Genomic DNA, 12,453 nt, shown 5'->3' on the forward strand with positions numbered 1-12,453 from the left:
TCTTCAACACCACAGTTCAAAAGCATCAATTCTTTGACACTCAGCTGTATTTTATGTAGTCTTATCTGAATCCGGCACCCAGTATTATGGGATTGTGATGTAAAGCATGGTATCTCCACAGTTTAATATCATCTCTTAAAAATTATGAGTCCAAGCAAGTAAAAACCTATTATTTTCCCCCAAGGTTTTGTCATTTTCTCCATTTCACATCTTCATACATGTATCATCAAAACTCTATCTCCCCCTTCTCCTCTCTTATCATTTCTCATCTTCTCTTTTTTCAGTTTTCATAGAGAGGTAACAATACTAACACTAATGATTACCAGGTGACAGAAAGAGTACCAAGTGCTTTCTCTGTATTATGGGGTAAATACTATTATCCTTCTCATTTTAAAGATGAGGAGAGTGAAATACAATAAAGTAACATGCCCAACATCATGCAGCAGATAAAGCCTAGATTTCAGAGGTAAAGCCAGACAGTCTGACTCTACAGTCTATATTCTTAACACTGTTCAGTATTGATTTGTTTTTCAAAATCCATTAAAATTTCATTTGTGGTAATCTGATAGGCTAGGAGGTGAGTCTGTGCTTTTTTTAAAAAAAAAAAAAAGTAAAATAATATCTAAAATAGAAAATCAAGGGCCTTCCTTGGCAACCCAGCAGTTAAGATTTTGCCCTTCCAATGCAGGTGGTGCAGATTTGGTCCCTGGTGGGGGAGCTAAGATCCCATATGCCTCCCAACATGGCCAAAATAAATGTATGGATGAATAAATAAAATAGAAAATCGAATTCCATAAAGTGCCAAATAACTGAGAAGAGAGTGAGGACTTACAAGTGCAAAATGGAAGGGAAAGTGTGTATGCAGAAAGGTAAGCAGGATGCAGAAATTCCTGCCAAAGGGCCATTTCCAAACCAGGTGAATTTAGTACCTCTTTTGACACTCTTGCAGCACCCAAAGTCCAGGAGTCAAAGTCTCGGGCCCACCTCAGGTAGTGAGCACAATGGGAGATTTTACCTATGTGAAGCCAGGACCAGAAGGAGTCTCAACCACTCCAGTGCCCAGAATACTGCAGGAAATTTACCTTAACATTTATTGGATAAATTTATATAACCTAGTTCATCCCACCTAAAAGACTTTCAAAGAAACCTTCAGGTTGTGAATATCATTTCAAACGTTTGGGATTAGTGCCTAGGAATGTAAGAGGGCAATAGAAGATGAGATGGTTGGATGGCATCACCGACACAATGGACATGAGTTTGAGCAACCTCTGGGAGATGATGGAGGACAAGGAAGCCTGACGTGCTGCAGTCCATGGGGTAGCAAAGAGTTGGATATGACTTAGCAACTGAATGACAGCAAGGAATGTTAGCATAGCAAACACAAATCCCCCCCCCCCCTTTTTTGGTGAAATGCCACTCTATAATAAAATTTAAATAACCCTCACAATTAATTTTCCAGGGAAAATCATTATTCACCATAAAAATAACTAGCACAAGAGGAAACAATTCTTAAAGAGATAATTTGCAAGAACAGCATAAGTGGCAATGAGAGTTTATAATTATCAGGCTTAGTTTGTAAAAAAAGAAAATTATGCTCATTATGTTTAAAGAGATCAGACTTGATGAAAATATCTGCAGTGTATGGGGGAAAAAATAGTTTCTTAATGATCTAGCAGACATGAAGAAGAACCAAATAGAACTTTTATAAATTAAAAACAAATGTTTTTTCCTTTAAAATAAATTTTCCTCATTTTAAAAATTAATTTTTATTGAAGTATAGTTGCTTTGACTTCCCAGGTGGCTCTGTGGTAAAGAATCCATCTGCCAATGCAGGAGAGGCGGGTTCCATCTCTGGGTCGGGAAGATCCCCTGGAGAAGGGAATCAGAACCCACTCCAGTATTCTTGCCTGGAAAATCCCACGGAGAGGAGCCTGGCGGGCTATACAGTCCATGGGGTCGCAGAGCCCAACAGGACCGATCCACTAAACATTTCGAATATGCACACGCACAGACACACAGTTGCTTTACAGTGTTGTATCTGGTGTCTCATTATTAGGGAACCAGTCCTGTCATGATGGTCCCAGTCTCACGACCTCATCTAAGCCTTATTGCCTCCCAAAGGCCCATCTCAAATAACTACCAGGACATCGGGGATTACGTTTTCAACATGTGAGTTGCGGAGGGACACAGTTCAGTGCATATCAGGTAGCCCAAGCTCAAGGCAGGAGAAAATGCTGCATTAAGGGGAGCTGTGACATGTCAGGTTATAAAGATACGTCACTTATAAGCCACTGAGTACCACACGGAAAGAGCCACTGGGTTTCTGATCAAGGCAGTGTCCTGGTGGGAACTGTTTTGGAAAGCAAATACGGCGGTTGCTTATAAAATGTATTTTACTGGGGGGAAAAAAACAACAACAGCAGGTAGGAAAATCCTTTGCAAGAGTAACGTGACAACCTCTGATGGAAAAACAAGGTGCACCCGCACTTGGTTCGCCTCAAATGCACCACCGCCCGCAAGCCTTTCCTCATCCTCCTGCCAGAGGGAATATCCACTTTAAAACCCCGTTTTTCTTATGTGTAAGGTTTGCTTACGGAACCCTTACATCGTCCTCGCTTCGCAACTTTTTTCATCCGGTCCACTGCGCATTTTCCCAGGCAGAGGGCAAAGATATAAGCAATAACTGAGATTCAAGAAAGCTGAGCGCCGAAGAATCGATGCTTTTGAACTGTGGTGTTGGAGAAGGCTCTTGGTGGTCCCCTGGGCTGTAAGGAGATTCAACCAGACCATCCTAAAAGAAATCATTCCTGAATATTCACTGGAAGGACTGGTGCTAAAGCTGAAGCTCCAATACTTTGGCCACCTAATACAGAGAGCTTATTAATCTGAAAAGACCCCGATGCTGGGAAAGACTGAGGGCGGGAGGAGAAGGGGAAGATAGAGTATAAGATGGTTGGATGGCATCAGCGACTCAATGGACATGAGTTTGAGTAAACTCGGGGAGTTGGTGATGGACAGGGAGGCCTGGCGTGCTGCAGTCCATGGGGTCGCAAAGAGTCGGGCACACTGAGCAACTGAACTGAACTGAACTGACTGAGATTCAACAGCCATACACGAAAGAAGCTACAGAGCACAAACGCAAAACCGAACTGAAACCAAAGCACTGTCTCAGCGGTACCTCCGGGCCCAGCTCCCGTCCGTCCCAGGGCGCCTCGCGCGGCGCGCTGGCCCCACCCCTTCCCAGCAGCCCCTGCGCGGCGGTGCGCTTCCGGAGCTGCGTGCGCGCGACCAGCTCAGACGTGGGCGTCGCGGCCTCTACCGCGCTCATACCTGTCTTCGCGGTTGCGAAGCTCGGCGTTCGCGCCAGGTCGCGGCTCGGCGGGAGCGATGCTGCTGGGCCGGCCTGGGCCTTGAGGCGGGAACGGCTTGCCGACCCTTTAGCTTGCCGACGGCGCGCTTAGCCCGCAGCCATGTCCACAGGGTTCTCCTTCGGGAGCAGCACGCTGGGTTCCTCCACCGTGGCCGCTGGCGGGAGCGGCACGGGTGGAGGTTTCTCCTTCGGGACTGGGACGTCCAGGTAACCGCAAGCGGCCTCTTTCCCGGCGGGGCTGGGGGCAGGCGGCCTTGGGGGCCGGGGCCTGAAGGCGGGGGCGAGTGCGGGTGGGAGCCTGCGGGAGGCAGCCTGAGGGCCGAGGGGCCTGGGGGACGAGGGGCCTGTGGGGGGGGCGACCTAGGGGACGAGTGGCCTCTGGGGGGCAAGGGGTCTGTGGGGGGCGACCTGGGGGACGAGGAGCCTGTGGGGGACGGCCTGGGGGACAAAGGGCATGTGGGGGCACCCTAAGTGGCTGGGGACGGCCTGAGGGTCGCGGGCGGCGGGGGTGGATGGCCTGGGTGGAGGCTCGGCGGCGGCATCGCGGCTTCTCTGGGTCCATCCCGGCACTCTACTGCCGCACCCATTGACTGTCAAGCGGCTGAGTGGATCTCAGCTTGATGGGGTTAGAAAAAGACAATAGGAAATTTTAAGGGGGGACAATGTCAAGTTTGTCCCCGATAATTGAGACGCCGTTGCAGGATATGTGGTTTGGGACGTTAATGATTTCCTAGTTCTTTTAAACACGGTTTCAAACCTTTTGTGCTTCATGGAACCCTATCTGAGTTTTTGTGGGGGGTTTTTGTTTGTTTGTTTCAAATACTTGTTACAGCGCTTATTGGCGGTAATTTCGAACAGTCTCTGCAAATTAGTATAACGCAGGTGAGGGCGTTGTGTCGACTCGCATTGTTCTTTACTTGGCTTGTAAAATGTAGGCACCACAGTCGTCGTTTTTGTGGCGCCTGCTACCCACCTCCCTACCCCAAAGTGTGATCAGCTAGCTGATCTCCAGAAAGAAGCAGTATAAGATAAAGATCTTTTCAATGATGTGAGATTTAATCTTAAACTCAATCTTTTGATTATGAAAGTGGAGGAGATCATTAAATCAAGAGGTGTGTGTAGAATGAATTACAAGATAGCTCCTGAAACTTGAAGAATGTGACTGTAGATTGTCAAGGCCAAAAAAACACACCAAAACAAAAGCTATAGCTTTGCCTGTACCAAAAGGGAGGGGGGCACAGACTGTGCAGTGAGGTCAGAAATCTGGAGTTTTCCTTAATAGCTCCTTCCGTCGTAATCAGTAAGGCCTAATCTTCTTAATGCTTCCCTTTCCATTTGCTTTACTTCCAGAGACACCACCATGTTGTAGGCTCGTCATTTGTAGAACAGGTTCCTATGTAATAGGCTCTCTTTTAGGCGGTAAAATAAGTCCTGTTCTCCTGAAGCTTACATTCTTATGAAAATACTTAAGATTCCTGCCAGTTTCTCAACCAGTGACCTCTCTCATGTTAGATGAAAACTGCTTCCATCTTCTACTTTGATTAGTTCCCTGTAATCCCAATTGTCTCAGCTGCATTCACATCAGCTTTTTTTTAAAAACATTATCGCCAGGGTAATTAAAAAAATTTTTTTTTCCATTGCCTTTCATCAGTGACTTTCTGCTGTTTTCCAAATGAAATAAAATGAATCTTACCATGGTCTACCTGACCCGGTCTGGACATCCTGAGCCCACCTCATTTGTTTGCTCCAGTTTAGTAATATAAGCTAGTGCACTGTAAACAAAACAAAACCTGCAGGCACACCAATAAGTAACTGAAACAAAGTTTCAACAAAAGATACTACAGTTACACTTTGATATTTTCTATGCACTTTGATCTTTTGATCTTTTCTCTTTTTCTTTTTTGACCGGTTACTCTTCTTTCTTTCTTTCTTTCTTTCTTTTTTTGAATGATGGTTATTCTCCTGTGGTGGATCCTGATCTTAGTTTGAAAAACACAACTTGGGCATTTTCTCAGTTCCTCAGGTGAAGGAGGGCCAAACCCCTTCCAACTTGAGGGCAGTTCCCTGAGCTGATGCCTGCTGTGGGCCTCAGGTGGTTACAGCCCAGGGAGGCTTTTCAAGACCTGTCAGCGGAGAGGGGTCTCCATCCCTTACCTATGTCAGAGCACTTAAACAGTTGTGGTCAGTTCATTTCATTTTTTGTTGACTTGTTTATTGTCTGATCTCAACAGTACAGTGTAAGCTCCATGATGGTGGAGATCTTTTCATGCTGGTTTTCTGAGAGACACTGAGACAGTGGAGCTCAGTACATACTTGTTGAATGTGTGTGCATGTGCTAAGTTGCTTTGGTGTGTTTGTCGCAACCCTATGGACTGTATAGCCCAGCAGGCTTCTCTGTCTGTGGGATTCTCCAGACAAGAATACTGGAGTGGGTTGCCATGCCCTCCTCCAGGGGATCTTCCTGACCCAGGAATTGAACCTGCATCTCTTATGTCTCCTGCATTGGCAGGTGGGTTCTTTACCACTAGCACCACCTGCATGAATGATAAATACTTCTCTGGTTGGGAACTTCCTGAGGGCAAGGTCTTAAGCTAATTTATCACTCCAAGACCCTGTGACATTGCCTGGCCATATAAAAGGACTTTTATAAATACTTGTTGAATGAGTGAGTAATAAACTAGAAAATTTTATACACGCTTTAGAAAGTCTTGGGAAATTAATAAAAGAAGAGATGGTCTAACACCTGCCTATTGAAGTACTGGTTTGGAGACCTAACATTCTTTTGGGAAATCATTTTCGGGAAGTTACTCTCCCAGTTTCAGTTCCCCATATCTGGGAAAGGTGTATGATAACATACTATTTATCTCAAAGGGTTGCTGGGTGAAATGAGCCGGTTTACTCTGTAAATGTCACCTGTTAGTTTAGCTCTGAAGTCCACAGTAAGGCCAGCAGGGAAGGTAAGATTCCATTCCAGATCTGTCTCAGTCTTCTGGCTTTTCTACAACACATTCTGTTGAGGAATTGGCAGATAGTTACATTGTTTAAGACAGTAATTGATTAGGTCTGGGGTAGCTTTTTGTTTTTCTTTCAGTGAACTTCTCTGCCACAGAGAAATTTCTCCTTTGCTTCTCTGGTGAAGTAAGATTTCACTTTGTATTTTCTTTGGTAATGTTTTCAACTGTATGAAGTTGTGAAACACTTCATTGTGTCTCCACTTGTCTTGAATTGTCACAAAATTTTAAATACTTGTCTTAAATGTGCATATTTTCACTATATATCTCTTGTATGTTCATGGGAAAGCAGCAGAAACATGGAGTTGCTGATTTGTTTCAGAGCAAGGGGAGCCTAATAAACATTTCCTTAATTTGATTCTGTTTTGTAAAATACAGTTTGATTTAGTTGATTGTATTTGTGGGTGAGACCTAGCAGCCCTGCTCTGCCCTGTGCTTATATATACCAGGGGCACGTACACATTGCTGATGAGGAAAGACACAGGGTGCACCTTCTCCTCCTTCCTGCTCAGTGCTGATGACTGATTTCAAGCTCTCCTTCCTTGAGAAGCTCTTCCCTCTCCATTCCTCTCACAGTGATTTCCTGGCATAATACCGTGTACATAGTGTGTTTAGTTGAATTATAAGTGCTCCTTATGATAACAAGCAACAGCATTTATTGAATGAAGTTAATGTGCTCTTCATAATCTCTAAATCTTTATAGGAAATCCTTGTTATTCCCATTTTGCTTTTGAGGAAATAGAGGCTCAGAAAGGGTATGTCACACAAGTGCCAGGAGGTTGGAGAGCTGGTACTGGAGCCTGGCCCAATCACTGCTGCCTGCCCTCTTTAGTTGAAATGCTGCAGGCTTTGAAGATATTTTAAAACTGACCTTGGGTTTTGTTGTGGCATTTATGTCTATGTGGAAGAGCAGAGAGAGAGAAGAAATAAAGATTTGGGCATAGGATGAACGGGATTTCCCTTTATGTTATACAGGTTATAATCACTCTTAATTCTCCTATATATATTGAAGTCTCAGATTGTCAAGATATTTTGGCTTGTTTTCATAATTTGTTCTCCCATTTATAGATAGCAAATTTGAGCCTCTGCAGCGTTCTAAGAACAGTTGAAAAGCTGTGAACTTTGTTCACATCACTTGTCATTGTCAGCTGCTCTTTTTTAAGCTTTCAGAAGCTCTGAAGAGCTCTGACTTCTGCCGATTTCACGTTGTTGTGGTAGAGGGTAGTTTTGCTTTGCAGTTTCCTTGTGCCTGGACACATCTGTTTGTGTCCCTCACCCTGAGTCCTAGTGGTGGTAATATAGTGGTAGAGAGGGAGTGGAAACAACTTAGACTAACTTTTCTATTTCTGGTCATGTGTTTTCTGTAGCAGTTGGGGAAGGACAAATGAGCTTAGCAGTGTGAATCGTACATACTTAGTTCAAAAGGAGAATGATCCACATTTATAGGATTTCCTATGGTTGTTTTAAAATATGTCAACTTTCAAACAAAAACTAGCGAGAGCAGAATATATGTGATCCTGTTTATAACTCCTTGGGATCTGAAATCCTAGCTGCTCTAGATCCTACTTTTCTTGAAGACCGATGTTGCCTTTTTTTAAGGGTGGATTTTTTTATATGTGGATTTATTATTAAAGAGAACAGAAAAATATTTGAGCTTGGTTGGTTAAAGGTAAATTGTTAGTTATATTTGTAGCCTGTGGACATGAGTGAGATACTAACTTTGAAGAGCTAGCTTGCATTTGTCTTAAACAATATTGGCTCTAGGAGACTTTGTGTTTTTTTATAAACAAGCAACCCTTCTGTGGGGCTCAATTTTGGGACCCTTGGGAGTACCTCCACTCCAGCGACGACATCTGCTTCTGGTGGCTTTGGAACCAGCCTCTTCGGATCTAAACCTGCCACGGGGTTCACTCTGGGAGGAACGAGCACAGGTAAGGGGAATCGTCACATTCTCAGGGAGTGGGTTTGGGATATTCATTCTTTGCAGGTTCTGTCCTCTGTCTCCTCCCTTTACAAGAATCATCATTGGGGGAAAAAAAAGAATCATCATTGGTGGTAGACTTTAAAAAATGACTACTGACAGGAAAAGCCATACAGGGATGTGGGATTAAGGGCCAGAGATAGGGCCAGCCATTAACTGTGATTTACTTCAGTGGAGGAGGGACAACACACATACATCTAAGAATGAAAGAAAATAAATCTTTTAAAATATAACAAATTAAAGTAATTCAAAAGTTTATGTTTGATTACATAACACAGTGTTTTACGTTAGTGAAGATTAAGTCAGGTTTAGAGTTTGGACATTAATTTAGCATATATGGGACAGTCATCTTCCTATTTTGCTGTAACATTATAATTTACATCCCTAAGAGATGTCTTAAATTTTTTTACTATTAAAAACAGTTGTTTCACTGGGAAAGGGCAGGAGGTAAAGCTTTCTGGTAGACATTTTAATAATAATTGAAAAAAATTTTGTTATAAGCCGAAAATATGTTTCTCTGGAGCCACCATTTAAAAGTTTGCTTAGCTTTGTCGTCTGCCCTCAGAGCCTCTGGGTCTCTGTTACCCCCTTCGGCACTGAGCTGCCAGCCTCACTGCAGCACTTCCCACGGCTACACAGAGACCATGGAAGGGCCGTGGGACCAACGTGAGTGTGCCTCTCGAGACAGTGCTGGTGTTTTGTTGGGAGTAGCTTTTTTTCCCCTCTTTGCTCGATTTTGTTATAGGCAGAAGTTGCTTGCATTTTAGAACTCAGTCCCTAAGTAACCAAACTATATACAACTTGTAATAAGGGAACCAGTGCTGTAGTGTTAGATCGTGATTGTGGTGGAAGATACTGTGTTGCCTGTCAGTTTCACCAGCAGTGTTACAGCTCCCTCAGGGTGATTTCAAATCCTCCCCTATGACAGGGCAAAAGAGTGCAGTCTTCCACTGATGATTCAAGCTTATTTCTCTTTTTGTCCCCAGCGAAAACAACAACTATAACTACAGGATTAACTGGGTAAGGGTTTCTGAGGGGAGACCCCAGATCTGTGGTTTTCTGCCCTTTCCTGATCTCTCACACAGAGTTGGGCTGTAGAAGACAGCATGCAAGGACCTGATACAGATAACAGATACTGACTTCTCAAAGAACCTTTCAGTATTTGAGTATTTAAAAAATAAAAAAATCAATGACTGTGTAATACTTTTCTACAGAAAAAAATTTTAAATACAGAATTTTTTGGTCAAAATTTATTTCACAGTTATATTTCAGTCATTTAAGCCCTTTTAATGGAAAAAAAGGTACCAAACTTGAGGCAAGAAGTCTTGGAATTAGGCGCTGGTTGTACCTCTAAGGAGTTGTGAGGCCTTAGACAGTCATATCTGGCAGCTTTTAGTTATCTGCCAAAGGAGAGTATTGGAGTGAAAGGTTTTAGATTCCCTTCCAGCTCTATACTATCGTAGTTGTCCATCATGATATGCTGCCAGGAATGTGGGTAACCAGGGCGACAGTTGCCTTGACCTTGATGCCAGGGAATAATGCAAAAAGATGAGAGGACAGTGAGGAACCACAGAAGTTAATTCATCTAGTTAAATGCAGGTTTAAAATTGAAATAAATTAAAGATTGGTGGACTTTCTTTACTTGGATGCTGCTTGCCTGTTATCCACAGAAAGCATGTCTGTTTACCACTGAAGTTTTAGACAGGATTGGTTACACGGTCAAGCAGTTGGCTCCTCTTGTGAGATTTGAAAACCTGTATGTGTCCGGAGCACATTTCCCTGGCAGGGACCCCCTGGGCACTGATAGAGGAGCAGTGTCGGGGGCAAGCCAGTAGCACTGTTTCTGGTTTCTTTTCTCTTGGGGAAGCCAGATACAGGTCATTCATAATTTCTTTGTGTAATAATTTTGAGCTACTGCTGCTGGCTGTGGCCTTGAGTCTGCATGCTTTGAATACTGAGTTTCAGTGGATTGTGATGGAGGTGGTGGTATCTCTGAAGTAGAGTTGACAGAATGCAGGAGAGAAAAAGTATGCCACAGATGTTCATGGTCTCTAGTTTTAGCGACCCAGTTGACTGTGGGGAATTTAGGGAAGTTTTTACAGGGAGACGTGTGGAATCCAGAGGGATATAATGCAGAGATAACTTTGGAGACTCAGGTAGATACAGACTTAGACCCATGAACCTACAGTTGAGATTCTGAATGTGGGCAAGATGTTTTAGGAAGTGAGAGAGCAAAAACAGAGCCAGATAGAGTATGATTTAGTAAGTGAACAGAGATATATAACTAGTATGTATCTCTGTGTAAAGTATCAATAGACAGCATGGGGAACTAAATTCAGTGTCTTGTCATAACCTGTAATGGAAAAGAACCTGAAGAAAAAAAGCATGTATTTATAAAACTGAATCACTTTGCTGTACACTTGAATCATTGTTAAATCAGCTGTGCTTTAAAAGACGTGAACTGAGGAAGGAGACGGACAGGAGGGACTGGAGGAGCCGCATGGGGAGGAGAAGAGAGGCAGCTGGGCGCTGATAGAGGAGCAGAGGAGGAGGGTTGCCAGCAGCAGAGGAGGTGTTTTAATTTGGTCTTGGAGAAGGAAGACTTTTTCTGTTGAGTATAAAAGAAAGGAGGGGAAGCGCTGTTCTAGGTAAATCTGGAGATGGGGCAGAAGGTGAATTCCAGTATCACCACCTCAGTAGGATTTTCCTCTTCGGTGTTCACTGTGATTTGGTGAATGATTTTCTCTCGTTTATAAGTGCATATATCTAAAGTAGGATCTTAGACTTTTAGGGTCCTGATTGATACCTGTATAGTATACGTATGGTTATTAAGATGGGATTCTTTTTTAAAACAGGAACGGCAGCCACAACATCTGCATCTACGACAGGCTTCAGTTTAGGCTTCAGTAAACCCGCAGCGTCCGCCACGCCCTTTGCGCTGCCCGTCGCCTCTACCTCGGCCAGCGGGCTCACGCTCTCGTCTGCACTGACATCCACTCCTGCAGGTGAGGCTGATGGAGAATAGCGGTATTTTCTGGTTTCATTCTCATTTCTTTCAGTTAGTGAACACAGGTGGCCACCTTTAGAAAAGGTAACTTCAGTTGGGGAAAATTTTTACTTCAGTCATTGAGCAGTGTTGACGCACTGAATCCTGGTTTGTGAAGATCTGCCTTGAGCACTAAAGCAGCAGAGGCCGTCCTGGAAGCTGGTCTCCTTACAGAGCACAGCAGGGTACTGGATGAGGGGTCACGTGTGAGGCTGTTCCTGTCTGCTTTGTTCTCAAGGAACATTCTGGTGACAGGGGAAGATAAAGACCGCATAAACCTTGCCTGGTTAGGAGTCATCCGGTCTTCAGTGTGGAGTTGGTAGTCTGGGTTGAAGGCTATTACTGTCTGCTCTCTCTCACCTGATACCATGTTAGTATTAACCAAAGCCTATGCTTGTCATTAGTTTTTGCTTTAAAGGTACTATTTCTCTCTAAAGTATATGTAATGTTATCTTTAGTGAATAGTTCTCCCCAAGAGCCAGTTTTATCTTGATATCAGTTTAAGAAAATGCTTTGTATTTTCTATGATGTTCTTAGAAGTGATGCTTCTTTTTGAAGTCTTACAGTTTTCACTTTTTATAGCATCCACAGGATTTACCCTGAATAACTTGAGTGGAACCGCAGCCACAACTACCACTGCCTCAACAGGCCTCTCTTTAGGAGGGGCCTTGACAGGTTTGGGAGGCTCACTTTTTCAAGGTACAAGCACATCAACATCAGGTAAATGGTGACACCTACTCTCCAGAAGAGTGAATAATAAAAGTTTTTCATACGTAATTGGATATCTTTGCCATATTTTAGAAATAAATTTTCTCAACATTGACTAGATAAGGAGACAAAGAAGGACCTGTTTCAAGAGTTAGTAAACTGTTCCAGAGAAACTTGTCTTTTGAATAAATGGCAGTTGGATAGTACTGAATTGTTTAGCCTCTAAATTCACTGTGAGAGAACTTGACCTCCTGACCCAGGTTCTAGGCATGGCTTTTTGTTACAGATGTTACGAAAGGGTATTAGAGTGTTTTGAAGGCAAGGCATTAAGAGCAAG

The 12,453-nt window shown here is 43.5% G+C and overlaps 1 protein-coding gene across 2 annotated transcripts in view; it reads left to right on the plus strand.

The window, feature by feature from the left end:
- Positions 1 to 3,279: 3,279 nt before the first annotated feature.
- NUP58 (nucleoporin 58) overlaps positions 3,280 to 12,453 on the plus strand; it is a 34,604-nt gene continuing 25,430 nt past the window's right edge. The window contains exons 1-4 of one of the 2 annotated variants that reach the window (XM_020902996.2): positions 3,280 to 3,577; positions 8,173 to 8,312; positions 11,218 to 11,367; positions 11,991 to 12,128. In XM_020902996.2, coding sequence (XP_020758655.2) covers positions 3,471 to 3,577; positions 8,173 to 8,312; positions 11,218 to 11,367; positions 11,991 to 12,128 — 535 coding nt within the window. In that variant the 5' untranslated portion in view covers positions 3,280 to 3,470. The remainder of the gene's footprint in view (positions 3,578 to 8,172; positions 8,313 to 11,217; positions 11,368 to 11,990; positions 12,129 to 12,453) is intronic. The other variant, XM_020902995.2, reaches the window with a different exon arrangement.

This window comes from Odocoileus virginianus, chromosome 8, assembly GCF_023699985.2.
Source record: "Odocoileus virginianus isolate 20LAN1187 ecotype Illinois chromosome 8, Ovbor_1.2, whole genome shotgun sequence".
NCBI lineage: Eukaryota > Metazoa > Chordata > Mammalia > Artiodactyla > Cervidae > Odocoileus > Odocoileus virginianus.